The sequence below is a fragment of the Penaeus monodon genome, chromosome 7 (genome assembly GCF_015228065.2).
Source record: "Penaeus monodon isolate SGIC_2016 chromosome 7, NSTDA_Pmon_1, whole genome shotgun sequence".
Classification (NCBI taxonomy): Eukaryota; Metazoa; Arthropoda; class Malacostraca; order Decapoda; family Penaeidae; genus Penaeus; species Penaeus monodon.
Window position 1 is genome coordinate 37,521,381 of NC_051392.1, and position 27,945 is coordinate 37,549,325.

Here is a 27,945-nt window from a genome sequence, read left to right on the forward strand (position 1 = left end):
TTCTGCCAAGCTCAGTACAGATTTGTACTTGTTGCCTGTTGGCAACATCAGATTTGTTTGGTTGTTTCTGTAGCTGGTATCTGGTTGCTGTTATCATCTAAAATTTACAAAAAATTGTACTTTATGTACAATTGCTCTTATGGTTGGATATAAAGCTTAGTGAAAATATGATTGGCTCTTTTATTTATGACTCCGGGGATTTTTACCATTATTTTACACCATAAATCATTAGTTTAATGGTTATACCCTATACCCTTTACTCCTATTAGTACTGCGGTATTTTAAAGTTTTTGAGGGGAAAATATGACAAGTGACAATTATGATGAGCAGTACCTAGGGGGCTTTGCACCTTAAACACTCTTTGTGAGAGGCTACTGCAATTATAAGTTATTGATACATGACATGATTTTTACAGGCAAGTTTCATAATTTCTCATGTAGCCTGATTAGAGTGACTATAATATCGTCTTATGGTATTTGTTAATGAAAGTGACGCACCCTTCATAGACAAAATCCCAAAACCAGAGTATCATGCAAACACTAAAATCCAAACCTAATATTGCCTACCTTCTTTTTGTTTCCTTTATTAACACTTTGTGTTAACTGCCACATCAATTTTATTATGGTAAAGACCAGCTGCAGCAAAGAGGAATTATAGTTATATAATGGACTTGTAGAAAATGCAACATTTACCCATTACTGCTGGGTCACGTGATATAACGTCATAGCAAACTGCTTGGTTGGTGGGGTAAGCCTGTATGTGCGGTCACATGCCAGAGTGCATGGAGTGGTATGTTTGGCTTTACATAGCGGACTCCCACGCCCACTGTCTGGCCGTTGCCAGAAAAACGCCAAAGTTTAATTACTCTGAGGGATTTCTGCTACCTGGGAGAAAGGGGTTAAGAACTCTGGCTATATGAGGGTGGTGTTGTCTCTGAGCAGTGATATGTTGCATTGATTGTTTTTGCCTGTGCCTAAACTTCTTAGGTTCATTGTTATTGTATGTATTTACAGCCAATACAACTAATACACTCACACAACTGCGTGATATGGTAACTAGTTCCAAGCTGAGTTGAAAAGTAGAACTGTATGAAGCTCTGACAGTATGCCATGTGAAACTATTTTTGCTAATGATTATCCTGTTCATTTAAGTGCAGTTTTCATCTGCTTTCTTCTATAGGTGAATCAAATGCTGAGTAATTTCTTTTTCTGATTTATGGATCTTTAATGAAGTGCACATCAACTAAAACAAAAGTGCATTGATTAGTGAAGGATGAAGTAGTAGCTGCAAGAATTTTATTTCTGTAATGACTAACTTCTTAATTATCATTTATCTGAAGATCTGGGATATATATTTGTGTTCATCTGTGTATATATGTGTGTGTGGGGGTGGGTTATATGGTTGTGAGTGTGTTTTTACATGTTTTTGTGGATGTGGGTATGCATGCATATAAGTATGTGTGTGGATGTGTAATGATAAATATAATTTTCTTTAAAATGAGTACTAATACCAGTAAGTTATTCATCAATAATACAATTTTGTTCAATTAATTCATGTACTTTAACATAGATATTGCTTTGAAAGAGTATTCTAATGGTTTTTGGGCATATATATAACTTTTGTGAAGCAATAAGGTTCTTACTATTTTTTTAAATAAATATTTTATACCATCAGAAAAAGAAAAGTGATTGTAGTCCAACATATTGTTTCTCAATATTTGACATGTTCCTGTTTTAGGTGTCCTTATAACATGACCAAGATGGTTCTTGTGTATTATGATATTCTTGTCAATTCCATGATAAATGTAAAGAATAGACTGGAATTGCATTCAGAATTAAGGAAAGGTGTTGTCTGGTTGATAGATGTGAAAGTATTTTTTTGGTACATTTTCAGCAAGTTTTCATTATAATTTATGTAATGGTAGGATTTTTTTGTCCACTGTTACTAGATAGTACCCACAGAGAGAGAATCAGTAGAATTTGAAAGTGTGTGCATATGATAAGGTTCAATCAGTGGAAATTCAGTGTGTGGTTTTGGAGTTACCAGAATGATACTACATAAACTTAGAGTCTTAAGCAGCTGTGTTAATTTTGTATTTTGCAAATTTTATTGTAGTTGAAGGTTGATTCAGAATGGATTTTTTTTCTTTCATATGGCAGTATAATAATGATTTTCTCCTCAAATGCTTTAATGCAATATATATAATTGATGGTGAAACAGTGCTCATCGAAGTATGTCATATGAGTTGTGCATCCTTAACCAAAATAAAAAATCTGTGCTGGAAATTTAATCAGAATATAAAATGTGAACACAATGTAGAAATACCCACATCCAGCCCACTATTTCTGTGTAGGTGTTTTAAGTTAGGTCATTGTGTGTTCAGTGTGTTGTTAATCATTGTTAGTGCCATATCTGTGTACATGTAATGTGTGCTTGTATCTAGTTACTGTTTTTGACCTAGGTTTTCACCTTTAACTGAATGTTACAGGGAAAATGCTGTGTCCATTTATTTATTTATTTATTTTTATAAAATGTCTCTGCACATAGATGGCTCTGCTAGTGCTTAGCCTCAATGGAGTCAATTAGTAGACCTTTGACCTTACCTAATTTCACCTTTCCTTGAATCTGCAGAATTTTTTTTTTCTAATGCTCTGAATATCAATGGTGTTTTTATTATAGTCATGATAATTACTATAATGTTATTAACACTAGGAACTGCAATATAAGATAACATAAAATATTTCCAAAAATCAGTAAAAGGGTAAAAACATGAGACAGGTAGTACTTGTAATTGGCTCATTGGTGACTTAGTACAAATGAAGCCATCTATATGTAAGAACAATTGGTGAAATATACTCACAGTGGGCATGGCATATACATACATGCCATGCCTGTTGGTTTTAGGTTAAGATAGCTTATTCATATTAAAGTCAAATATATATGTATGTATGTAATGTATGTATGTATGTATGTATGTATGTATGTATGTATGTATGTATGTATGTATGTATGTATGTATGTATGCATGTATGTATGTATGTATAATGTATATATGTAATGTATGTATGTATGTATTTATGTATGTATGTATTGTATTGTATGTATATGATGTAGGTATGTATGTGATGTGTGTATATAATATATATATATAATATATAATATTTTATATAATATATATATATATATATATATATATATATTATATATATTATTATATATATATATATATATATCTATTTATATATATCTTTTTTTTTCTTCAAGTGCCCTGTCCTACAAGGACGTTGGCGATCATGAATTTCCATGATTTTCTTGGCAATTTAGAGCGGTGGTTTACCGTTGCCTTCCGCCCGGTGTTTTTATCGAGTCACTATCTCTATTTACCTAGTTCTGGGACCGGCACTGACTTGGGCTGACTTGCCCACCCAGCGGCTAGGTAGGTAATCAAGGTGAAGTTCCTTGCCCAAGGGAACAACACGCCGGTCGGTGACTCGAGCCGTCGAACTCGAACTGCCGTCGCGACAGTCTTGAGTCCGATGCTCTAACCACTCGGCCACCGCGGCCTAAAATATTTCATCGTATCTAGGTTCGATTTACCTAAAATTATTTAAATCAGTGCAAGTGCTCACATGCGCGCTGGCGATGCGTGTGTGCATGGATGCACCCACATATTTGCATGCGCCGCTTGGTGTGTGCACTTGCACTGATTTATATATATATATATATATATATATATATATATATATATATATATATATATATATATATATATATATATATATATATATATATATATATATATTTCTTGATCATATGTCCATGAAAATTGTCAGAAGATGAATGTAGATTAGAAGAGTTCTCATGTTTTATTTATCTCCTAATGCATTTATTTTATTTACTGATCTTTTTACTCATATTTAGAAGTTTGGAGATATTGTTATTATAACAGCTTCAGCTCTACAGTTACAAGAAATTAACCCCTTTTGTTTTTAATTTTCTTCTACAGTCATAAAATGGTATAGCAAAACCTTCCACGATGACGGATAACAACGAGATGATCAGCCTAAAGCTGGAGCCAGAGCTTGGAGGAAGTGATGGCGGGGGATGCGTCAGTTGTCCCATCCTGCGCAAGGTATGGTCACGAGTGAATGTTGCCAAGTTGGAATTGCTCTCAGTGATAGTCCCGTTGTCCTCGTATTATACTAACTTTGCAATCTCATTTTTATTATATTCAGAGACTACAGACATGCCGGGAGTGGGTGAAGTTCTACCATGTTAAGCTTGAACATCAGGAGTAAGTACTTAAGTTTATTTACTGGTTGGGCTTTTATGTTTAATAATTGTTGTCCTTTCTAATGTAATGTTTTTTTGTTTTTTTTTTCTATTTTATATATGTTTTATATGTTAGATATATCTACTTAGTCAGATGGCTTTGATAAATGGATATAATGTATAATAATTGCATTCCTTGACTACGTTTAATTATAATGTTTAATTGTATGTTTTTTTGTTTTTTTTTTGTCAGCAAACTCCTTCACATTGTGGCAGATTATGAGAGAGAAAAGCAGCAAAATATGGAGTTGCAGTTGGCCTATGACCAAAGAACCCGTGAAGCATCCTTTACACGGGAACAGATGGCAAACTTATTACTAGAAATCCAGCCACTACGGTCAGTTAAAATCAATCATTTAGTTATTATTTTTTTCTACCTTAGTTTTTTGATATCCTTTTAAATACTTGTTTGTTTTATTTCATTCCTTTGAAGATTTAAATAGGCTTACAGCAGAATCATATTTTGATATCTATCTTTTCTCATTATCTGTGAGAAATGATTGCATCGTCTCTCTGTCCTGACTTCTGTTCCTGTATATAACATGAATGGAAGGACTTGTGCCAGTGTGTAGTAGTTTGGGTGTTACAGCCACTCATTCCTGAGCTAAATGCAAGAGCAGAGAGATGTCACCGACCACAAGGTTTAACCCAATGCTGCTGGAAAAATGCTGTGCTTGTTTTAATTAATTTTTTTTGTGTGAAATGTCTCTGCAACATGGATGGGTCTGCTAGTGCTTAGCCACAAAGGAGTATTGTGACCTTACCTGATTTCACCTTTCCTTGAATTGGTGGAAAAAACTTACTTACTTTTTTTTTTCTTTCTTTCTTTTTTTACTAGTTCTATGAATATCAGTGGTGTTGTTTTTATTATAAACATCATAATTACTATAATGTTATAGACATTAGTAATAGCAATATAACATAAGTGAAATATTTTCGAAAATCAAGGAAAAGGGTAAACTGGCCGAGGCAGGCAGCGCTTGTAATTGGCTCATTGGTGACTTGGTACCAAGTGTAGCCATCTATATGTAAAAACAATTCATAAAGTAAACCCACAGTGGGCATGGCATGTACGTACATGCCATGCCCGTTGGATTTGGGTTAATGTATCTGGTAGGAAGAGTTATCCAGTGTTGGAACATTTTAACAAAATTCCTTCAAAGTCTGGGAAAGGATGAAGAACTATATGCAAACAGTGTAAACTTGAGTTACAAGGAATAGTAGCAAAAATAAGATGTCAGCTACAAACTGAATTATCAGAAAAGCATGTAGGTATCAGAAACTAAACGATCAGAGTGCTAAAGATTGCAACTCAGCATTTCGAAAAGTGTCTACTGTCCAACACAAGTTTTTCAAAGCATGAAGCAGTGACTTTGGACACATTTGTTACGAAGACAACTCCTTATGAAAAAGCAAACTTTGATGAAGAAGTCGCTAAATGGCCTTTGCAACGGACTCTTCATTTAGATTGGTACATCCTCAGTTTTGTAAAATGGTTGGGAAGCTGAGGCCAAGATACACTCCTCCAACAAGAAAAGCAATTACAGACAAACTTTTACTCTTGATATATGAAAAAGAATATGCAAAGTGTGCCACATAGCTGAAGGATGAAACTGTATGTCTGTCTTTAGATGGATGTATACAATAGACACGAGTGGCCAGCCTCATACAGTTGAATATATAGGAGAGCTCTCAAAATCAGCTATTCAGAAGTGTAAAGAACTTGGTTGCAATGTTGGTAGCGTTGTGACAGATAATGCAGCTAATGTAAACAAAATGAGGAAACTTAGAACAGGGAAATGTACTAAAGTTGGTGACCTATGGCTGTACTGCACACACTCTGAATCTTCTGGCTCATGATCTGAAAATTGGCAATATTAGAGAGCATATGGTGTATGTAGTAAAAGACTTTAGAAACAATTACTATGCTTCTGCAAGATACTGCCAGGAGGTGGGCAATGTTCTGTTATGTATAAAGACTCTAGATGGAATACCATGTGTAACTGTCTGAAGATATACATAAAGAAATGGCCAGCTATCATGAAAATTTGTAAAGTTGATAGAGAATAGAATGATGTCAGATTTAGAGAGGTGTCTACTTAACACTGAATTGGTGAGCAGAGGATCTACTTGCACGACTAGAACCAATAGCTGTGGCTTTGGACAAAGTACAGCGATAAATGTACAACTACTGAAGGAGTGAACATATGGAAAATTCACATCATGCAATGACAAGAGATGCAGTAACTGCTGCAAACCTGATTCATCCTTCCTTTCAAGAAAAACTGCTTAGTGCAGAAGTGACAGTAGTCATGAATTAAAAATAAAAACAAAATTTCAAAGAATTTAAATTTGTTTCAATGAACTTATTTGTTTTTACGAACTACTTTCCAAAAGAATGGGATAATAATTTTTCAAAGAATAATGCTTTTCCAGTATAAAATCAGTGTACTTTTGTTTTGAAGACAGGCCCTAATCATTTTTAATTTTCTTTTTCAAATTCATTATGTCAGGATATGAATCCAGTTCATTATAAGTAAGCCTCTTTTATTTCCTTCTTTTTAAATAGCATGTGGAATTTTTTGTAGTGCTGTATTTTAAAAGGAAGTGCTGTAGTATTCTACCTCTCAGTCCATTACAACTAAAACCCTTTGATTTAATTTTTAATGGAATGTGGAAATTTTTGTTGCATTGTAAGAGGAAGTTTTTAGTGTTCACTTCCACAGAAGTATATAAAGCAGGTGTAATTGTGTTTATTTTCATATTTTTCCTTCAAATTCCATATTACTTTGGGCAGAAAACAAGTTGAATGTAATCAAATTTAAAATATGTGTTGTTATAATTTTCTATTGACTTTTATAATAATGAATTCCTAAAACTAATGGTATGTGATTTAAAAAATATAGATATTTGCTATATCAAGTGGAAGTAATACTGATTGTTACTGTTCTTCCCTTAATAACAGGAAAAAGATTAGCACTTTGGAGAAAGATCTAGAAGACGAGAAGAAATTGAGACAGTCTGCAGAAAACCAAGTGATTAGTTTAAGACACACCAAGGATCAGCAAAGACACCAGATTGAATCCATGAGAGCTAAGGTTGACATGAATCTCATTGAAGTACTGGAAAAGAAACTGTACATAGCTCGCAGTGGGATTAAACGCTTGAGGTGCTCTCTGGATGACAAGTCTCGTGAGTACAGTACTATTTTTTGGGTCACACGTTTTGTGATTTCTGGTTGCATTTCACCTCGCAGTGTAGGTGGGCATTTTACAGAATTGATATGTTTTGCTTGCTTTTTGTTTTTTATTGTGGATTTATAATTTATGCCTGATGTAGAGGTATCAGAGTTTGATCTAATTCATCATCTGCCTGTATTTATTGAACTTGTAGACATAGACTTTAGTTTCTAGATTTTAATTACTACTAACTTTATTTTTAAGTAGGTTTTGTTGAAATGAGCATGCTTAGATCATTTAATACTTTATTTCACTACATAATGACTGCTAAAAGATATACATTCCTATAAATATATAATATACATATTAATGACTTATTCTTGCTCATCAAAATTACTGTCAAAACTGTCATTGTCTTGGTCATCTACAAGAGGGATGTGAAGAACTGTCATCGGCTTTACGTCCAGCGTTTTATCCGTGATAGCCACATAGTCCCCGTGGTTCTGCCGAGCTAGATAGATGCTGCCAGCAGTCAGGAGAAGGACCAATCCCACTGCTAGGGACCCAGTGATGGCAAGGTCTATTGTGTAGTCTCTCAACCACACAGTGACACGAGAACTGAGCTCGTGGTTCATCACATGCTCCTGTTCACTTTGAGGGCAACATGTTATTTGCACCTGTAAGAGAACACACTGTGGTTGGTGATGGAAGCTGAGAAGGTTGTCATGAATTAATCAGTAGTCAGATTTGTGGTAAGCTCTGAACCTGTACTGGTTGTCTTTTCTGAATGTCAGCACAGTAATCTGGACCTTTCACATGAACACTTTACTTTTACTTCAGTCATTATAGGACTTTGGTGTTATTATAACACAGCAAACTGTTTTAGCAATACAAGAAGAGGTTGATCTAGTTAAAAAAATTGCAAAGTTTAGGTAGTGCAATATACTTCGGTTAAAATATAAAATATGAATGAACATGAATGTTTTAAAGCTGATTCAATAAAAAGACAAGGTGTACAAGTGATGAATAGGGTTAACTGTAATTGTTAACAGTGATACCACCTTAATGACATAGCTTTGATGCAGTAATCATAGGTTATTACTAGATCTTGATTTTTTTTTTTTTTTTTTATTAAATTCTTGTGGCATAACTTTAATTACTAACCTGACACATGTATTGGCCACTGTAGTTTGCTTGCAGGTTGCCCACACCAATAGTATCCTTGATAAAGGTGGCATTTCTGTCATTAATGTGGGAGATGGTCTGGAAGCCCTGGCATGGTGGAATGAAATCCTTTGGAGTGAGGGCACACTGTCCCTTGCCAATGTCATCCGACTGGTAGAGCCACACTACACTTTCCATAACAACTGGAGGAGCCAGTGGGACTTCACACTGCAGTGTCAGCTCTGACCCTTGTCTCAGTGTGAGGCTGGTATGAGGATGGAGGTGGATTGCATTGAGGGCAGCCAGGCACTCCTGGTGGCACAATGAGGGTGGTGCAGGTGTCACTGTACTCAGAGAGGGGTTTGTGGAAGACGGAAGTGTTGTGCTATTTTCTGGAGTCAAGTTTGGAAGCTCTGTGGTTAACATAGAAGCTGTTGTTGTTCCCACTGGGCTAGTTTCTGTAGGTTTCAGTGTGGACTGGAAACCTCCAGTTGCAGAATCTGGACTTGAGCCTCTTGCATGCTCTGTCTGTCTCTCTTGTTGCACTGACCTTTTCCCACTTGGGAGTGTGGTCATATTTTCTTGCTGGTTTACATTTGCTTTTTGTGATTTGTTCTCATCTTGTGTACTGGCAGACATTTCCTCCTTGTGCATGAGACTTAATTGTGCAGCAGCAGTTGGCATCTCTGAGTCTTTATGGTCATGAAGAGGCAGCAAGCGATGTGGTTTGCTGGTGCCACCCTCTGCTAGTTTCAACACCACAATTTCTTGTTGGCACAGTGAAGGTTTAAAGGAGAAAAGGATGAGGAAGAGAAACAAGATGATAGAGGAGGGGAGGGCAGACGACTTTTAAAAGGGTAGGGGATCCCTTTAAATAAAAGTAGGGGGATGTTTCCACTTATTCTTGTGATGTTTGTGATTTGCTAAACTACATCTTTTCTGGCACATAATGTGTGATTACTTGTGAAAACCTACATTATCCTTGGATGATGATGTTCCTTGGAATTCAGGTGATTTTTCTGGTGCTTGGTGGGTACTAGGTATTCCTTAGGAACTTTTCAAGTATTTCACAAAATATTTTTTTTGGCAGTTTGTGCATGTAAGGTATTCCTAAGGTGCTATGTACAGTTCAGAAAAAGGGCACATCTTAATACATCATATGCAGAATTTCAAGTACCTTTGGGCTGATTTCCCTTGCTGGAAAGTTCTTAAAAGGTTTCCTCGGTGTTCTGCTCCTGGGCCTTAAACTCCCAATGTCCTGTTTGATATGCTGGTGTGGGATGATCCTCAGGTGATTGGGTGGAAGTAGGAGGCGGGTGCTTCTTGAGTGCTGCTCTTGCTCCTCGCGGTCGTGGTAGAGATATAAAAAGCAGAGAGGAGATAGGGAGGGGGAGGGAGTGAAGAGGAGTACGGGGGAGGGGGAGAAGGGAGAGCGCTTGGGTGGAAGATCTCGTGAGGAGGGAAGTTGTGGTGCCGATGGTAGTACAGGGAAAAGGGTGGGTGGCGTGATAGCAGCGTGTGGCGAAAAGAGCAGCAGCGGCGTGGCGGTGTGGAGGGCCGATCGGTGGTGTGTGGCGGGGCGGCGGCGGCGAAAACCGGGCGGGCTGGGGGGGCCGTGAAAAAGGAGGCGAGGAAGGTAGGAAAGCAGGAAAGGGGGAGAGAAGAGGGGGCCGGGGGGGCGTCTCCCGGCCTGGTTTTGACTGTCCCCCCGCCAAAAACCCCCGCGCCGCCCGACCCTTCCACTCCCCCGGTGAAAAGTTTTTTGGGCGAAACCGGGAAAGCGATAACGCCCTTTTTGGGGGACTAAAAAACCGTTTCGGGGTACCTTTCTCTTTTTCGTTAATCAATCCCTAAATGTCTGTTCCCCCCTTTTTCCCCCACCCGGGCTTGCAATCAAATTCTTTCCTTTATCTTATTCTTTTTTTGTCCCCCTTTTTCTTCCCCCCCCTTCCAATTCACCTCCTTTTTCCTCTTCTCTCTCTCCCCTCTCTCTCTCTCTCTCTCTCTCATTCCCTCTCTCCCCCCCCCCCTCTCCCTCTCCCTCTCCCTCTCCCCTCCCTCTCCTCTCCTCTCCCCCCCTCTCTCTCCCCTCCCCCCTCTCCTCTCTCTCTTCCCCCTCTCTCCTCTTCCCCCCTCTCTCTCTCTCCCCTCTCTCTCTCCTCCCCTTCTCTCTCTCCCCCCCCTCCCCTCTCCCCCCCTCTCCCCCCTCCCTCTCTCTCTCCCCTCCCCCCTCCCTCTCCTTCTCCCCTTCTTCCCTCTTCCTCTCCTCTCCTCCCGCTCTCTTCTCTTCCTTTTCTCTCTCCTCTCTTCTCTCCTTCTCTCTCTCATCTCTCCTCTCTCCCTCCGGCCCTCCCTCCTTCCCCCTCCCCCTCCCCCTCTCCCTCTCCTTCCCCCTTCCTCCCTCTGCCTCTCCCTCTCCCCTCCTCCCCCCCTCTCCTGTCCTCTCTCTCTCCCTCTCCCCCCCTCTCCCCCCTCCCTTCTCTCCCTCTCTCTCTCTTCCCCTCTCTCTCTCTCTTTCCCCCTCTCCCCCCTCTTTCCCCCCTCCCCCTTTTTTTTCCCCCCTCTCTCCCTTTCCCCCCCTCCCCTCCCCTTCCCCCCCCCCCCCTCTCTCTCTCTCTCTCTTCCCTCCCCTCTCTCTCTCTCTCTCTCTCCACCTCTCCTTTCTCTCTCTCCCTCTCTCTCCCTCTCTCTTCCCCCCTCCCTTCTTCTCTCTCTCTCTCTCTCCTCTCCCCTCTCTCTCCTCTCTCTCTCTCCTCCCTCTCTCCCTCCCTCCCTCACTCCCTCCCTCCCTCCCCCCCTCCCTCCCCTCCCCCTCCCCCCCCCCTCTCCCTCCCCCCCCCTCCCCCTCTCCTTCTCCCTCGCCCTCCCTCCCCTCTCCTCTCCCTCTCCCCTCCCTCCCCCCTCCCTTCTCCTCCCTCTCCCTCTCTCTCCCCCCCTCTTTTCCCATCCTCTCTCTCTCCCTTTCTCTCTCCCCCCCTCTTTCTCTCTCTCTCCTTCCCTCTCTCTCTCCCCCCCCTCTCTTTTTCTCTCTCCCCCTCTCCCCCCCCCCTCTCTCTCTCTCTTCCCCCCTCTTTTTTCCTCTTCCCCCCTCTCTCTCTCTTCCCCCCTCTCTCTCTCTTTCTCTCCTCTCCCCTCTCTCTCCCTCTCCCTTTCCTTCTCCCTCTTCCTCTCCCTCTCCTTTTTCTCCCCTCCCTTTTCCTTCCCCTCTTCCCTCTCTCCCCTCCCTTTCCTTTCCCCTTCTTCTTTCTCTCTCTTCCCCCCTCTTTCCTCCCTCTTCTCTCCCTCTCCATCTCTTTCTTCTTCTTCGTCTCTCTCTCTCTCTCTCTCTCTCTCTCTCTCTCCTTTTCTCCCCTCCCCTCTCTCTCTCTCCTTTCCCTCTTTTTTTTTCTTTTCTTTTCCCTTTTTCTCTTTTTCTTCTCCCCCTTTTTTCTTTTCTCTTTTCCCTTTTCCCTCTTTTTCTCTCTTTTCTTCGCTTTCCCCTCTTTTTCCCCTCTCTTTGCTCTCTCCCTCTCTCCCCTCTCTCTCTCTCTCTCTCTCCTGTTTCCCCTCTCCTCTCTCTCTCTCTCTCTCTCTCTCTCTCTCTCCTTTTTTCCTATTCTCTCTCTCTCTCTCCCCTTCTCTTTTTTCTCTCGTCTTCCTCTCCTTCCTCTCTTCTTTTCTCCTCTCTCTCTCTCTTCTCCTCCTCTTCCCCTTCTCCTCTCTTTTTTCCCCCGTCTCCTCCCCTCTCTCTCTCTCTCTCTCTCTATCTCTCTCCCCCTTTGTCTTCCCCCCCTTCTTTTCCTTCTCCCCTCTTTTTCTCCCTCCTCTCTCTCTCTCCCCCTCTCTCCTCTCTCTCTCTCTCTCTCTTTCTCCCCCTTTTTCCTCTCTCCTCTTTCTCTCTCTCTCTCTTTCCTCCTCTTTGTCCCCCTTTTGCCCTCTTTTCTCCTTTTTTCCTCCCTTTTCTCTCCTCTTTCTCTCTCTTCTCCTCTCCCCCTCTCTCTCTCTCTCTTCTCTCCCCTCCTCCCCTCTCCTCTCCCCCCTCTCCTCTCCTCTCCTCTCCTTTCCTTCCTCTCCTCTCCTCTCCCCTCTCCTCTCCTCTCCTTTCACTCCTCTCTCTCCCCTCTCCCTTTTCTCCTCTCCCCTCTCTCCCCTTCTCTCCTCCTCCTTCTCTCCTCTCTCTCTCTTCTCTCTCCTCTCTCCTCTCCCCTCTCTCTCTCTCTTTCCCTTCTCTTTTCCCCTCTCTCTCTCTCTGCCCTCTCTCTCACGTCCTCTCTCTCTCTTCCTCTTCTCTCTCTCTCTCTCCTCTTCCTCTCTTTCTTCTTCCTCTTTCCTTTTTTCTTCTTTCTCTCTCTCTTTCTTCTCTTTCTTCTCCTTCCATCTCGCCTCTCTCTCTTCCCCTTCCCCTTCTCTACTCCCCCTTCTCTTCTCCCCTCTCTCTCTCTCCTCCCCCTCATCTTTCTCTCCTCTCTTCTCCCCTTTCCTCTTTTTTTCTCTCCTCTCTCCCCTCTCTTCTTTTCCTCCTCTCTCTCTTTTCCTCCTCTCTCTCTCTCTTTCTCCTCTCTTTCTTCTCTTTTTCCTCCCTTCCCCTCACTCCCCTCCCCCTTTTCCCTCCCCTCCTCTCTCCTCCCCCCCTCTCCTCTCCTCTTCCCCTTTTTCCTCTCCCCCTCTCCTCCTCTCTCTCCCCCTCTCTCCTCCTCCTCTCTTCCTCTCTTCTTCTTTCTTCTTCTCTCTTCTTCCTCTTTTTCTCTCTCCCCTTCTCCCCCCTCTCTCTCTCCTTCTTCTCTCCCCCTCTCTCTCTCCTCTCCCCCCTCTTCTCTTCTCCCCATCTCTCTCTCTCTTTTTCTCTTTTCCTTCTTCCTCTCTTCCCCTCTTTTTTTTCCCCCCCCCCCCCCTCTCTCTTTCTTCTCTCCTCTCTCTTCTTCTTCTTGTTCTCTCTTTCTCTCTTTCTCTCTTCCTCCTCCTCCCCCTTCTCTCTCTCCCTCTCCTCTCTCTCTCTTCTCTTTCTCTCTTTTTTCCCTCTTTCTCCCCTTTCTCCCCTTCCTCCCCTCTCCCCTTCCTCCTCCTCTCTCTCTCTCTCTCCTTCCCCCTCTCTCTCTCTCTCCCTCTCTCTCTCCCCTCTCTCTCTCTCTCCTTTTTCTCCCCCTCTCTCTCTTTCTCCCCTCTCTCTTTTCTTTTCCCCCCTCTCTTCCTCTCCTTCTCTTCTCTCTCTCTTTTTCTCTTTTTCTCTCTTTCTCTCTTTTTCTCTCTCTCCCCTCTCTTTTCTCTCTCTCTCTGTCTCTGTCTCTCTCCTCCCCTTCTCTCTCTCTCTCTCTCTCTCCCTCCTTTTCCTCTCCTCTCTCTTCTCCTATAAAGGGTAAAATGGGGTCTTAAAACAATAAACCCGGGGTATCTTCCCCTCCTCCCCCCATCTTCCTCCACGCTTCAGCCCACTTCCGGCTGCAGGGGGCTCACTATTTGTGCCGAGGGTGACCTAGCTTTTCAGTTCATCCCGCGCCCACGTGGTAAGGTCGACCACCCTTCCCCTCAGGGAGGTCGGCCTGATACGTGCCCCAACATCACCACTTTACCCATGCATCGTCTCTGTGTTCCTTATTGTGCTGTACTCTTCTCAATTAATCAGCCGTTTAACCACTATCAAAGCCACCAAACCCCATAACACATTGTACTGGGCTCATAGCCTTTTTTCTCTCTCTCTCTCTCTCTCCTCTCCTCTTTTTCTTTCTCTTTCTCTTTTTTCCCCTTTTTTTCCCCCCTTTCCCCCTTTCTCTTTTTCCCTTTCTCTTTCCTCTCCTCCCTCTCTCTCCCTCTCTCCCCTCTCTCTCTCTCTCTCCCCTTCTCTCCTCTCCTCTCCCTCTCCCTCCCCCCTCTCCCCTCCCTCTCCCTCTCCCTCTCCCTCTCCCTCCCCTCTCCTCTCTCTCTCTCCCTTTTTCTCTCCTTTTTCTCCTCTCTCCCCTCCCCCCTCTCTTCTTCCCTCCTCTCCCTCTCCCTTTCCCCCTTTTCCCTCTTCCTCTCTCTCCCCCTTTTTCCTTCTCCCTCCCTCTCCCTCTCCCTCTCCCTTTCCCTTTTTTCCCCCCCTCTCCCTCTCCCCTCCTCTCCCCTTCCCCCCCTCCCTCCCCCTCTCGCATGTATTTGTTAAACTATTTGATGAAAATAAAAAAAACCCCAAGTAAGTAGGGAAAAAAAATGAACAAAAAAACTACACTTACTCATGTTTTAAATTTATTTATTTATTATTCATTCATTTTTCAGGTGAGGTAAGTGAGCTGAAGGAGTTTGTGCAGGACCGCCGTGATCACTTTCTCCGTAACCAGAAGAAGACGGCTTGGAGTCTACGCCTGGCACAGCAGTATGGCTCCCACCTCACTGGTCTCGGTGAGGGTGCTGTGCCCCGCGTTCCTGTTCCCTTTAGATAATTTGGGAAATAAGGGTAAACGTCTGCCACTTCAATAACATTTTCCAATTCACACACGGGTTTACTCACAAACCATTCATAACAAATTTTCCCCACATTTTGCATGCACATTTGCCCCCTTACACATTTTCAAAATATTTATTATGAAAAATTTTTACACAATCACTATATACAAACTGTACTCTACACCCATACACTATCTATGCATATGCATATACATATACATATTTGCCCAAATATTTGCAAATAAGTAATAAAATACACTATCTCCCACTTAGGTCTGCACCCGGGTGGCTAACGGGAGCCTCATGGGGAAAGGGTTTAAAGACCCCCTTTAGCTGATACAAAGTCAGCTTCATTCCCATTACCAGGTTTACATGAGAAAGCAAAAGAAAACTTTGAAGGAAAACCTAGTGGCTATTTCATTACTTCCGAGCCAGGAGGAATAGGCTGAAAGATTTTGATGATGCCCAGGGGCCCGTGATTATGACAGTTTTGAGACAAAAAAGATTAAGAAGGAGCAGAAACTGGTAGATGAAGCCAAAAAGCTTGAGGAATTGTTACAAAAAGAAGGGAAATTCCCAAGGAGAAGCACCAACAGAATGGGAATGCAAACAAAAAACAAGCAATGGGGACTGCGCTCGATCCATGGGGTTGTGTAAGAAACCCACCGGGGAAAGAGGATCGATACAATGCCTTGAATCATAAGGCAGAAAAACCAGTTTTAATTACGTCAAAAAACAAACACAGGTAAAAATAATCTGAAAAACCCCTAAAAGAAAGGGAGAAAAAAGGATCTAATAAGGAAAAGTCTATTTAAAAGGGAAAAAGAAGTCCCCCGAAAACAGCATGGGGGCAGGAGCATGATACAGGAAGCGAAGAAAACAGACTGCCAAGTGCAAGAAGCTAAGCCAAATGAATATTTTCAACCCTCAGCCTGTGTTGACAGATCTGTTAATGTACAAAGCCCTTCTGAAGACATACAAATCCTTGAGGACAAAAAAGTAAACAAGCATACTGATAGCTTAGCTGAACCTGCAAAGACAGAAGACAGAATAGACAGTCAGAATGATTTGATGGACTTCAATGATTTTCCTCTCCTTGTTGAAGGAATGAGTGAGGGGGATGACCCTATCATGGCCATACTAAAGGATATGAAGCCACGTGCCAAAATTGACTGTTTAGATAATAGTTTTTCCTTTGGAGAATCAGAGACATTCCCAGTGGAGATTCAAAATGAAATTCCAATAGATGATTCTCTTCAGAATCCCCATGGTTTAACCAGTTTGCATGAAGATCTAGGATTACTTAGTGATTCCTCTGATGATGCATTTGATAGACCAAGGAAACTTTTGACACAAGAGTCTCAAGGATTTCTAATTGATTCATGTGAACAAAGCAAGAGCTCTCTTTTGAGCCAGGAAGTTTTTGTTGAGAATTCTCCAGATGATGAGGTTGATATAAAACCAGTGGAGAGTTTAATGGGTCGTAATTTCCTTTCGTCCCAGGGATTCTCCTTTGACATGGATGAAGTTAGTGCAAATTCAGAAGGTAAAGATGACAAAGAAAACATCGGGACAGAGAAATGCCTTGAAATAGAAAAAGTAGGTTCCAAATCAGAAAAGCATTCACAGACAGATACATGGGACTTGAACTTATCTGAAGATGATGGACAATGTATGTCAAGATATTCAGAGCAAAATGGCCAGATAGACTTGAATAATACTAATACTGATACTGTAAGCAAGGTTGAAAATGGAGAAGAATTTGTTGCCAAGAAACATAGCACTTTTGTTGGTGACTGTAAGGAATCGCACAAAGAAGGGGAAGAGCTGGTGGAGGAAGATAGAAATTCAAAACTTGAGGAAGATGGTATGCATACCCATAACAGCATAGCAACAATAGACTGTGGACTGAGAAAATCATCAGAACAGGAAACATTGATTAAGAGACCTTGTTCAAAAGATGCAAGCAGTAATTCTATAGAAGCAAACTCATTAGATGTAGAACTGCAAGAAGATATATTAATCCAAGAACCTATGGAGCCTAGTGAAAAAATAATGGAACACAGCTTAAGTAATGATCAGAAGTCTCAACAGAGCTTGCAAGAAAAAAGTAGCGTTTCTGCAGGATGCTGTGTATCTGAAAGAGAAAACACTAGTAATGGGTCATTGTCTAATCATCCTCAACAAATATTTGATCAAAATCTAAGCCAGGAAAGCACAAAAGTATTCTTGCATGATGAAGGATTATTTTCAAATTCCACACATCCTGAAGATATAAAAGGTATGAAAGAGAGTAGAAGTACAAAACCGAGGACAAGTTCAGAAAGTAATTCTTCAGATCATAGTTGGTTGTTATCTTCAGAATCTGAAGATGACAAGGATTTAATGCACAAGAAGCATGTTCATCCAAAGATTTTAGAAAGGAAGATCAGCACCACCATTATTGCAGTAGAAGTGAACGAAGACACAAAAACAAATTCTAAAACTGAAGGAAGAAGAAATTGTGAAGAGACACAAAATCAGAGTGATAATGGAGGAGACAAGAAGGAGGAAAGGAGTCAAAACCTGACAGCTGGCGCGGCTCATGACATGGAGTTACAGGAGAAAATAAATAATGATGATCCAGGATCCAGCAGCAAGCATGACACCAGTTTTATGGCAGATGGGAAGGTGCAACTTGTTAATAAGGATCAGCCAGTACAATATAGTAACTCTGGAATTGATAACTCTAGTGGCTTAACATGTGGAGATAAAAAAGATATAAAAGGTATGAAAGAGAGTAGAAGTACAAAACTGCGGACAAGTTCAGAAAGCAATTCTTCAGATCATAGTTGGTTGTTATCTTCAGAATCTGAAGATGACAAGGATTTAATGCACAAGAAGCATGTTCATCCAAAGATTTTAGATAAGAAAATCAGCACCACCATTGTTGCAGTAGAAGTGAACGAAGCCACAAAAACAAATTCTAAAACTGAAGGAAGAAGAAATTGTGAAGAGACACAAAATCAGAGTGATAATGGAGGAGACAAGAAGGAGGAAAGGAGTCAAAACCTGACAGCTGGTGCGGCTCATGACATGGAGTTACAGGAGAAAATAAATAATGATGATCCAGGATCCAGCAGCAAGCATGACAACAGTGTTATGGCAGATGGGAAGGTGCAACTTGCAACTAATAAGGATCAGCTAGTACAAAATGGTGACTCAGGAAGTGATAATTGTAGTGATTTAACATGTGTAGATGTGGTTGGAAACAGGCAATTATTCTCTAATAGCATGTCAGCTGGTCAAAGTTCAAGTGCTGTCAGCACACTCTTGGAAGACTGTTCATCAGAAAAAGTCAGTAATGTAACTGAAGGCATCAATAATATAACAGATTTAAAAAGCTTAAAGACAGATTTAATACAAGAAAACAATCCCAAAAAAGATGATGGTGTCAAGGGCGAATTGAACTCTGGAGATGCTGCAGATGAAAGGAGGATGTTAAGAAACAGCAGTAGTAGTAATTGCAGTGACAGTTTTGGTGCTTGTAATTCTGAGGGCCAATTTGTAGAATGCACTTCAAAGACAGCAAATCAGAATGACTGCATACAAAAATCAAGTGAAGATGAAAGTGAGTTGTCATCTGAACCCAGTGAAGAGAAATCTAGTGCACACTGCCCAATTACTAACAAGAAAGAAACTGATCTAGAAATAGTGTGCTCTAAGAGCTCTAAAGTCTGTTTGAGTAAAAATGTCAGCATGGTCAGGCAGTCAGCAGCTACAGGAAAGCCTGTAAATAATCCAAGAAGTACAGTTACAAGGAAGAGAAGATTGAGAAATACTAAAAATGACAGTGCAATTACAGATTCTTTCAACTTAGAAGAGACAGAATGCAATACTTCAGGGACCAAAATGGCTCATCAGAATGTTCAACTTACTCAAGGTAACTTTCCCCATTCATCAACTAATGATACTGACAATACTGAAGAGACACAAGAAAAGGATAAGCTCTGCACGAAACTAGAGAGGGAGAACGAGGCAACACCACAAATTATCAGTCAAAGCATTGAATCGGATAAAATAAATATCTCTTCTAAGTTAGATAACTTTACTGTAAATAAAGATATCAAAATAAGTGATAACCCAGAGAATGACAATGAATATACCAAGACTGTAGCAATTAGTGATGTGTCTATATGTAGAGCAGATATTGATACCAATACCAATGTTGTGTCTCCTATCAACTCACTAGCAGAGGATGTTGCTGGCACAAGTGATGCAAGTACAGCAGTTAATACCAAAAATTTGCCCCAGCTATTAGATAATGACACTGTGAATATAGAGAAACAATTAGAAGTTGAGGAAACTATAAAACAGAAACTTAAAGCTGCAGATAAAGAAGTTAATGAGGAAAGCACTGCTGATGTTTCTTGGCCCATAAATTATAAAATGACAGAAATGGATAAAGGAATAGGTAGTACTATGGCAGATTTTAAAGTAGGAGTAGAGACAAAAGATGAGATTGTTATCGCTGAGAAACGTGATCTCATTAAAGAAGAAAGAAATTTGGACACACCCAAGGAAAGGGTAGACACTGGAAATACAAATCAAAAGTCATTATCACGTAACCCACAAATGGCTGGTGTACGTTTCAGTTGGGGGAAAAGCATGCTGCGATGTCAAAAAATGCCTTCACATAGGAATAATGTTGAGTTCATATTGCAAAAGAAAATTACTCGTGAAATTCCGAATGTATGTGATCAGCTAAAAGCTAATGTATTCTCTCTGGAAATACGAAATTCAAGGAAACGTAAGGTCAGACTTTCCATGCACGAAATGCAAAGTACTTGTCTGGGTACAGATGATAAAAGTGACATTGATACTAGAAATAAAGTCCAGCATAATAGAGAAAACACTGTTGTGAATGGTGGGAAACAAGGGAAGAATTTGTTGGAAGAGAGGAGCAAATTGCCACATAAAACAACAACTAAACAGGGAAGTAAAGAAGCATTAAGTAGTCTTGGTAATAGCACTGTCATGTCCACACAGAAAAAGAGTCAGAGAATAGGAGAGCCTAAAAAATCTGTCTTAAAGAGAATAAAAGCCTCACAAAGCCTTTTTTCAAGTGAGAGCAGTGGAGCGGAGGATGTTTCTGCACCATGTGTGAGAAAAAGACGAATCATGAGAAAGAAAAGAAACCAAACAAATAAATCTCATAGTGATAGTGAGGATGCAGAAATCACTAATGAAGTTAGTCAGGAGAGTAGTAGAAAAGTCAGCAGATTTGGAAGAAAATCAGAGAGAGACCAAGGCAGAAAAAGTACAAAGAGTGACAGCACTGCATCCAGTGTTGGTAGCAGAACCTCACCTTGTGTTGTAAAGAGGCTGAAGAGAGATTCATCCAGTTCAAGCTATGGAAATATAAGAACGTCTGTAAGTGAAAGTGATGTCACCTCTCCAGAGCAACTTTCAATCAATTGTAAAGACAATGGAAAAGGTTCTTTGAGCCACCAGAGTTCAGCAGCAAATAAAGAGGAGCTGCAGATTGTAAAGAATGATACCTCATCTGATTCAGAAGCATTGGAGGATGATGAGGGACACTTCAAAAGAGAACACAGAATTTTCACGGTTGTGTCCAGTGATAGTGATAATACAGATATAGAATGTAAAGAAGGAGAGCAACGAAAGAAGAAAAGAGCTGTAGAAGTAGAAAAATCTCACAAAAAAGAGCCACATGTAAATACTTTGGGACAGGCAAAGAAAAGCTCAATTGATAAGAACATCAGAAAGGTGGCACAGCCAATTCAGAATTCTAAAAAAGCAAAATTAGAATTATCAGAGCATCTAAAGAATATTTCATCTCAAAGCCAAGATATTGGAGTACCAGAAACAAATTCACCGGACACAGGAACGAAACAAAAATTTTTATCAGTAAAGAATGAAAAACTTCCTACAACTTTTGAACAGGCTGCCCTTATAGCCTCCACACTCAAGAGACACCACACAGAAATCCAAGGAAAGAAGCGCACTGCAATTCTACTTGATACACCTTCACATTTTGGTGTTAAGAGGTCCAAGAAAGATCATATGCTGCCAAAAGTAAGCTCTGAAGAAAAAATGCAAAATAAGACACGGTCTCAGGAGATGGTAAAGAGAGAGCAAACAGTTGCTTACAAGTCAAAAGTGTTTTGCACTAGCAGCTCAGATGATAACTCAGATGCCAATAAGAAAAGTTATTCTCTTGTGGAAAAAACAAAATCCAAGGAGAACCAATCACTTACTCAGCCATCTGTGAGTGATTCAACTATGAAAGCTACTATCACACCTCACCCAGGCCTAGTCAGCTCACTTGCCAAACTTGGTACACTTGACAGACCAAAAATTCTTCCAAAGGCTAAAACAGTTCCTAAAACTAATGTACCTGCATCTTCAGACTTTATTGAAAAGTTATTTTTTACTCAGAGATCTCAAACAAATGACAGTGTCCTTCAGTGTCAGCCAAAGGATTCTGGTGTTGATGCCACACCAGGTAGAGAAGAATCATATGTTAAGTGCATGCCTGCCTCTGAAGATCCAAGTGCAGTCCAAGGTCCCATTACACAGGACCCTTGTACCAGTACCCAGCAGCAGAAAGCAAAGAAGCTGATGATATGTGATAGACAGACCAAAGAAGAATTAATGACCTTTGGGAAAGCCAGTATAAATAATGTTTCAGACTCAAAGGAACCTGTAACACTCACTAAAGAAAACAGTGCCTTGTCATCCCAACTAACAGATGGAGTGATTCACAAAGAAGCTCATTCTCAAGTCTGTCAAGAGAATGAGAAGAAAGAAGAATATCCAAAGTATGACATGACAAAAAACACATCAGAACCTCAGCATGAATCATATATCAGGCTGCTACCCTCTACAAAAAAATCTCCTCTTGGTGAAGAAAAAGGTTAGTCCTTTTATATTATTTTATTATCTTTTAACCCATTGCCTCCAGGGATGTGAATTTTGTTTATCAATTGTGATTATACAAGTTCTTAGTCACTAAAGACTGTTTGATTATCAGAAATATTCTCTGCCATTTTATATTGCCATTAGTATTATTAGTAACATAATGATAATCATAATATCAATAATGATGACAACAGTATTGATATCAATAGTATTAGAAAAAAAAAAATCCAAAAAAATCAAGGAAAACGAGAGTCAGGTGAGAGCACATAGGCCTACTAATTGAACTTTTGGTGGCTGAGCACATTTCACAAAACAAACTTCAGTGGACATCACACATTTTTGGCAGCAATGGGTTAAGGATCTACTTCAGGTTCTCAGACTAAGATAAGCAAAGGGATTTTCAGGGGGTACCAGACTTAATCCATATTTTGTTGTTTCTTTTACTAATATCTCTATAATGATTGTATTTTTGTATTGTTTTAGTGAATGCAAGATACAGTAGTACATGTCAAAGAGTGATTAATTAAAGTTTGGGGACCATTGATCTAGTTGATGTAGGTTTGTGTGTAATTTTCAAAGCCAGTTTGTCTTATTTTGCTTGCAAATTGTTCTTCCAATCTGGCTCAACCAATTTGTTTTTTCCCTTTCATCTTCATTTTATGTCCACAGTAAAGAGGCAGGCAAACTGATGAATGGGGAGATAATAAATAGGGCAGGGGAGAGAGAAGAAGTAGACATATCAGTAAACCAATGGTATGCACATTTGTGCCATCACTGATGCGGTGTTTGACAAAGCTACTTGGCATCATGGTACTTTTCAAATTACATGAAGTATTTAATACTTCATCGAGGTTAAAAATCACTGAAATAAACCGTTAATTAATCATTAATCCATAAAAATTGGGAAAGGTAAAACCTACTCATGTATGCAGTGGATGGGAAAAAGTATGAATTCAGGATCTGTAATAGGCAAATAGAAATACAAAAAAGATATCTACTGTACTATGCATACAAGACAAAGAAAGGGTAGACATCTCTTAAAAATTAAATATCCCCCTCTCAAAATAGTAAATAAAAGGACTTTTGTAGTGTTTTACCATATATTGTCGTTTTGGATTTCTATCTCGCTTTATACCTAGTTCTTAGAGGTGTAGCAGAGTGGGCTCCAGAGATGACAAGTCAGTATCACTTCTTTCAGAAAACGAGTTGCGCAGTATTGTTAAAGAGTTGGCGACCTGTAACATTAATAGCAAAGAATGGAGAAGACTCATAAACAAGTTGAGAATGTTGGCTGCGTCAGCATCAACACCCCAAATTATCAGGTTAGTGTGAAGTTTGATTATTTTGATGTTTCTTGTGGGATCACAAACACCATAGGTTCAGTGTTTTTAAATACAGTGATGTTATGTGATAAACACACTGTTTATAGTATTATTGATTATTACAATACTAATACTGCAAGAGATAGTAATCATAAAAACTGAATGAAGCTTTAAGTTTGTTTTATGAAATTTAAGTTTACGCAGTGTAGGACATTCCAGTGTTAGTTTTGTAATAAGATGATAAGCAAATTTCAATTTCAACTTAACCCCTGGATCCAGGTGCTTCACGGCAATCACATGTCCCAAAATACAGGCATTAGGCTTACATGAGTGGCCACTCTGTCTGTGTGCATGGCCCCTATAGGCTGGTTGCATTCGAAAACTCATGTGCAGTGACAAGACTATGCCTCCTATTTGCAGCGTTATTTTCTCTTTTTATGCATAAGTGTTTTTAGCTTTTTTGCCCATTTTCCGCTGTCCATATTTGTCATTTGATTTGCTTTATCCAGATGGTAATAGACTGTTTTCCTTGCACAGACTCCATATCATTTCTCCTGGTAGTCTATAACTCAGTGTAAGAATAGTAATAATAATAATAAGTAACAGCTATTTGTGCCATTTTTATTTATTTTTATTTTTTCATAATATTCAATTTTCTGTAATACAATCTGTGCTGCAGCCAGGAATAGGATGCTGAGCATGAAAATGGCATCCTGCCTGGAGCCGGGGCTCTTCCAGTCATGGCTCACAGACACTGCATTCCATACTCATTTTTTGATGAAAATAATGCAAAAGCCCCGTCCTAAATGCCAAATGAGTCTAATCACCCTGTGTGTGCACTTGGTTTGAGTCTTTTCTGTCACCCTGGCCTTCAGCTAAAATGTTCATAATGGCAAGTTCGTGTCACCCAGCCCATAGCCATGATGGCATGTTCATGTCCCCCAAGCCAAATTTTATCATAATGTGATGGTGATGTCATCTGGATCAAAGGGGTGGGTAAAAAAAAAAAAAAAGTTTAAATGTTCTTATGCTGGTAAGCTAATCAGTCTTTTGTCTTCCCAGAGTATTCCTGTGGGGAATTTTGCAGCAGAATCCCATGCAGGAGAAGAAAGTATTACAAGGACTGATTCCAAACCTGTACCAGCTGTTCCAGGCCTTGTGTGTGTTAGAGATTCGGCTGGGCCTGTCTTTAAGGCCAGCCCTAATTAACTCCATACGTGTTCTTATATGTCAACCATCCTCTCACCTACGTGTAAGTTAATCCATAGATAGTATGGAAATGTCTCAGCTTTCCTAGCATTTTTTGTGTCGGTCTTAATCATTTAGCCCCAAGTTTGGGTTCATCTGCAGATAATATTTTTGCCTTGTAGAAAATTCTGATCAAAGATTTGTTTCCATTTTATATTTTCAACATGGCATTCTTGTCTACTTTTTTTTTTTTCTTTCATTCTCTGATTTTAGTGCCATGGTTTTGTGACAGTGTTGTGATCCATTCCTGGATTCCTCTTTAGTTCAAGTATAAATAAAATATGTGCAAGAATAATTTCAGATAAAGATATATCTAAAGATATCAAGCAGATTTTGTTTCATTTTGTTTCTGAGGAAGTGTAATAAAGGCAGAAATTTGACCATTGACAGATGTTTGTTTTCTTTTTACTTCCATATGCAGCCTCATAGTTTAGGGTGTCTGGCAGCATGGTATGTTGCCAATTTATCAGCTAGCAATAAGGAAGATAAGGAGATCCTGCAGCTAGGACGTGCATTCCTGGTTGATCTCCTGTTTCATCACCCTGGAACGGTTCATTTGGCACTGTTCTCGGCACTCACCTCTGGACAGAGATTTCTCATCCGAATGGTTAACCATAGAGGTACAAATATATTGCACTCTCTCCTCTCGTCTCTTCTCTCCTCTCCTTTCCTCTCTCTCCTCTCCTCTCTTCTCTTCTCCTCTCCTCTTTCTTCTTTTCTCTCCTCTGTCTGTCTGTCTGTTTGTCTCTATCTGTCTGTCTCTGTTTCTCTCTCTGTCTCTGTCTCTGTCTCTGTCTCTGTCTCTGTCTCTGTCTCTCTCTGTCTCTGTCTCTGTCTCTGTCTCTGTCTCTGTCTCTCTCTGTCTCTGTCTCTGTCTCTGTGTGTGTGTGTGTGTGTGTGTGTGTGTGTGTGTGTGTGTGTGTGTGTGTGTGTGTGTGTGTGTGTGTGTGTGTGTGTGTGTGTGTGTGTGTGTGTGTGTGTGTGTGTGTGTGTGTGTGTGTGTGTGTGTGTTTTTTGTGTGTGTGTGTTTTGTGTGAGTGTGTTATTTGTGTGCCTATGCATATGTGTGAAGTCAGTCTAAAAAAAAATGTTATAAGGGAAGTGATGAAAAATGCCACGCCATATTTTTAAAATTAATTTCCCTTATTTTCCTGACCTGACAGAGGCAAGTGGGATTGAAAAGGTTCTACAATGGATTGCCTTCCATGGAATTTGGATGGGAACAGAAAGTGTCCGTGATCAGCTGATCAAGTACCTGACTAATCAGATAGGTGTGCATAACCCTCCAGCTAATGATCTTACAGTCCTTGTGAAAGATCTTCTTTCAAGGCTTATGGGTGAGTAAAGTTACTTTGTTGCATAATTGAAATTGCTTTACTGCAAGTGCATTAAGTTATTATGAATGTTCTGTAAATGTAAAATACTTTCATAAATGAAGTTGTACTATTTAACATATGGCACAGGTTTCTAAGTTGGATAATAAGTTTCACTCTTTCTTTAGTTTTGTTTATGCATTCTGCCATTTTTGCTCCCTCTGTCTCTTTGCTTCAAGTGTAGATGTAAAGTACTTTTATAAAATTAATATTTTATTATTTTGAAAGGCTGCCAAAGGTTAATTTGTATAATAATTGCTTTACTCTTGTTTATATTACTGCATTTGATTCTTTTTACTATTATTATCATTATCATTTTATTTTATTTTATATATATTTTTTTATTGTATTATTTTGTATTGTTTACATGCTAAGGAAAAATTACAAAAGCAACTTATTCTTAATACTTTTTGAAGTATATTTTCATTGATATTTTCACTAAAGATGAATTACTTTTTTCACAGAATCAACAGAGCTAGCAGTATCATGTAATCTGCTGACCAGTATTATGATACTAGCTCGCTGGCAAGGAAAACCATGGATACAAAGCCATCTTTTGCCAGCTGTAACAGCACTCATTAGTCAAGAATCTGAAGGTGGGAACGAAGGACAGGTGGAAGAAGTTCCAAGACAGTTATTTGATATGCTAATGGATTCTCTTGGTAAGTTGTCAGTTTATGTAAGAGATGTGGGTGACACTATCATGAGTGAATGCATATTTAATAAGATATGATGAGTTGTATTGTATCTTATGGCTTTGGAGTTAAATTGGATTTCTCTCTTGCAGGTAAACTAAATGGAATTTTCTCCAAAGATGCAACATCAGCTGATAATAACAAGCTTGGTAAGTTCATATTATAAATTATCTTTATTTCTTCTTATTCTTTTAATATACTCATTCTAATTCAGTATATAAAAAACAAGATCCAAGTATATGTATTATCATTAAAATTATTTATTCCTTCACAGGATGTGAATTGCAGGAGCTAAAATCTGCCCTCACAAGACTTTTACACTTGGCTTGGGGAGATATGAAGATGAAACCTAGATAGGATTCAAGAATAATGTGCTATATATTTATTCATGTGAAAGTGTTAGTGTCAAGAGTGTTTAGTGGTATGTATGTTCATATTGTGTGCAAGAGAAACATTTTATTTGAATTATATTTTTGTATGGATTCTGTAGAAAACTATTGGAGAGAGAAGTGCCAAAGGATTTTGTATTATATTACAAATTATATTACTGTTACTACCCTTACATATTCACAGTGAGTGTATATGTAAGGTTGGAAGTTTCACCTAACAATTTTAGATAATAAAATGGCATTTCATAATTGTCTTACATATAATTTATTTAATTTCTGTCCAAGTTTAGTTTTATGTTTTACAAATATATATGGATATGTGTGTGTTAGTATACACTTGTGTGATTATCCACACACATATAATGCTACCAAGTTAATATCATAGTAAGATATTTATTGCATAGAACTTACATGCATATGTAAAGTATAAAATGCATAAGGCACTAGTGCCAATAAGTATCAATAAAATTGTTATGTTTCACTATGTATTACATAATGCCCCTATTTATATTTATATAGAAGGATGCAAAGTCTTAAGGATTCCATGGTGTCTGAGAGAGAGTCCATGATGTTCCCCTTTCCAACTCTCATTTAATTTCTTTCTGCACAGTATTCATTCATTATCATCAGGTAACAGTAACACTCCCCTATATTGGTAGGAAAGCCCAATAAACTAGCAAAATCGGTCTAGCACTTCCTAAGGTGTGAGAGCCATGTTGAAAGGATGAAAGGTTGACTTTGTGCCAGTCATGAATGGCCTGGGGGAACCATGGGTATGGTATTCCTTTTTAGTTGTCTAGTTCTTACCCTTATGATCATACTTTATAGGATCACTTCTATAGTGCGATTGCCGGGTTTATCGCCAAGATTCTCAGGAATATATTCAATATATAAGGAAACACATGGTAAGTTACTCTTTATTA

The 27,945-nt window shown here is 39.7% G+C and overlaps 2 protein-coding genes across 2 annotated transcripts in view; one reads left to right on the forward strand and one right to left on the reverse strand.

Moving 5' to 3' along the window:
• Nucleotides 1–27,503, forward strand: part of LOC119575251 — a 27,960-nt gene extending 457 nt beyond the window's left edge. The window contains exons 2-14 of the mRNA XM_037922758.1: nucleotides 4,007–4,132; nucleotides 4,236–4,294; nucleotides 4,526–4,669; nucleotides 7,298–7,524; nucleotides 14,904–15,026; nucleotides 15,345–21,990; nucleotides 23,194–23,317; nucleotides 24,380–24,569; nucleotides 24,987–25,185; nucleotides 25,729–25,902; nucleotides 26,403–26,600; nucleotides 26,726–26,782; nucleotides 26,908–27,503. Coding sequence (XP_037778686.1) covers nucleotides 15,930–21,990; nucleotides 23,194–23,317; nucleotides 24,380–24,569; nucleotides 24,987–25,185; nucleotides 25,729–25,902; nucleotides 26,403–26,600; nucleotides 26,726–26,782; nucleotides 26,908–26,990 — 7,086 coding nt within the window. The 5' untranslated portion in view covers nucleotides 4,007–4,132; nucleotides 4,236–4,294; nucleotides 4,526–4,669; ... (1 more) ...; nucleotides 14,904–15,026; nucleotides 15,345–15,929 and the 3' untranslated portion in view covers nucleotides 26,991–27,503. The remainder of the gene's footprint in view (nucleotides 1–4,006; nucleotides 4,133–4,235; nucleotides 4,295–4,525; nucleotides 4,670–7,297; nucleotides 7,525–14,903; nucleotides 15,027–15,344; nucleotides 21,991–23,193; nucleotides 23,318–24,379; nucleotides 24,570–24,986; nucleotides 25,186–25,728; nucleotides 25,903–26,402; nucleotides 26,601–26,725; nucleotides 26,783–26,907) is intronic.
• Nucleotides 7,800–10,399, reverse strand: LOC119575252. Its single transcript, XM_037922759.1, has 2 exons — nucleotides 8,676–10,399; nucleotides 7,800–8,188 (listed from the first exon to the last, which is right to left on the reverse strand). Exons 1-2 carry the CDS (start codon nucleotides 9,357–9,359, stop codon nucleotides 7,886–7,888), a joined length of 987 nt encoding a protein of 328 aa, XP_037778687.1. The 5' UTR covers nucleotides 9,360–10,399; the 3' UTR covers nucleotides 7,800–7,885.
• Nucleotides 27,504–27,945: the final 442 nt, after the last annotated feature.

Bases quoted from the DNA above. Each gene is read 5' to 3' on its own strand.
- LOC119575252 (XM_037922759.1), bottom strand. From the start codon at position 9,359: ATGCCAACTGCTGCTGCACAATTAAGTCTCATGCACAAGGAGGAAATG. The intron at 8,189-8,675 runs GTTAGTAATTAA...GTTCTCTTACAG, and splicing joins GTGGCCAATACATGTGTCAG to GTGCAAATAACATGTTGCCC.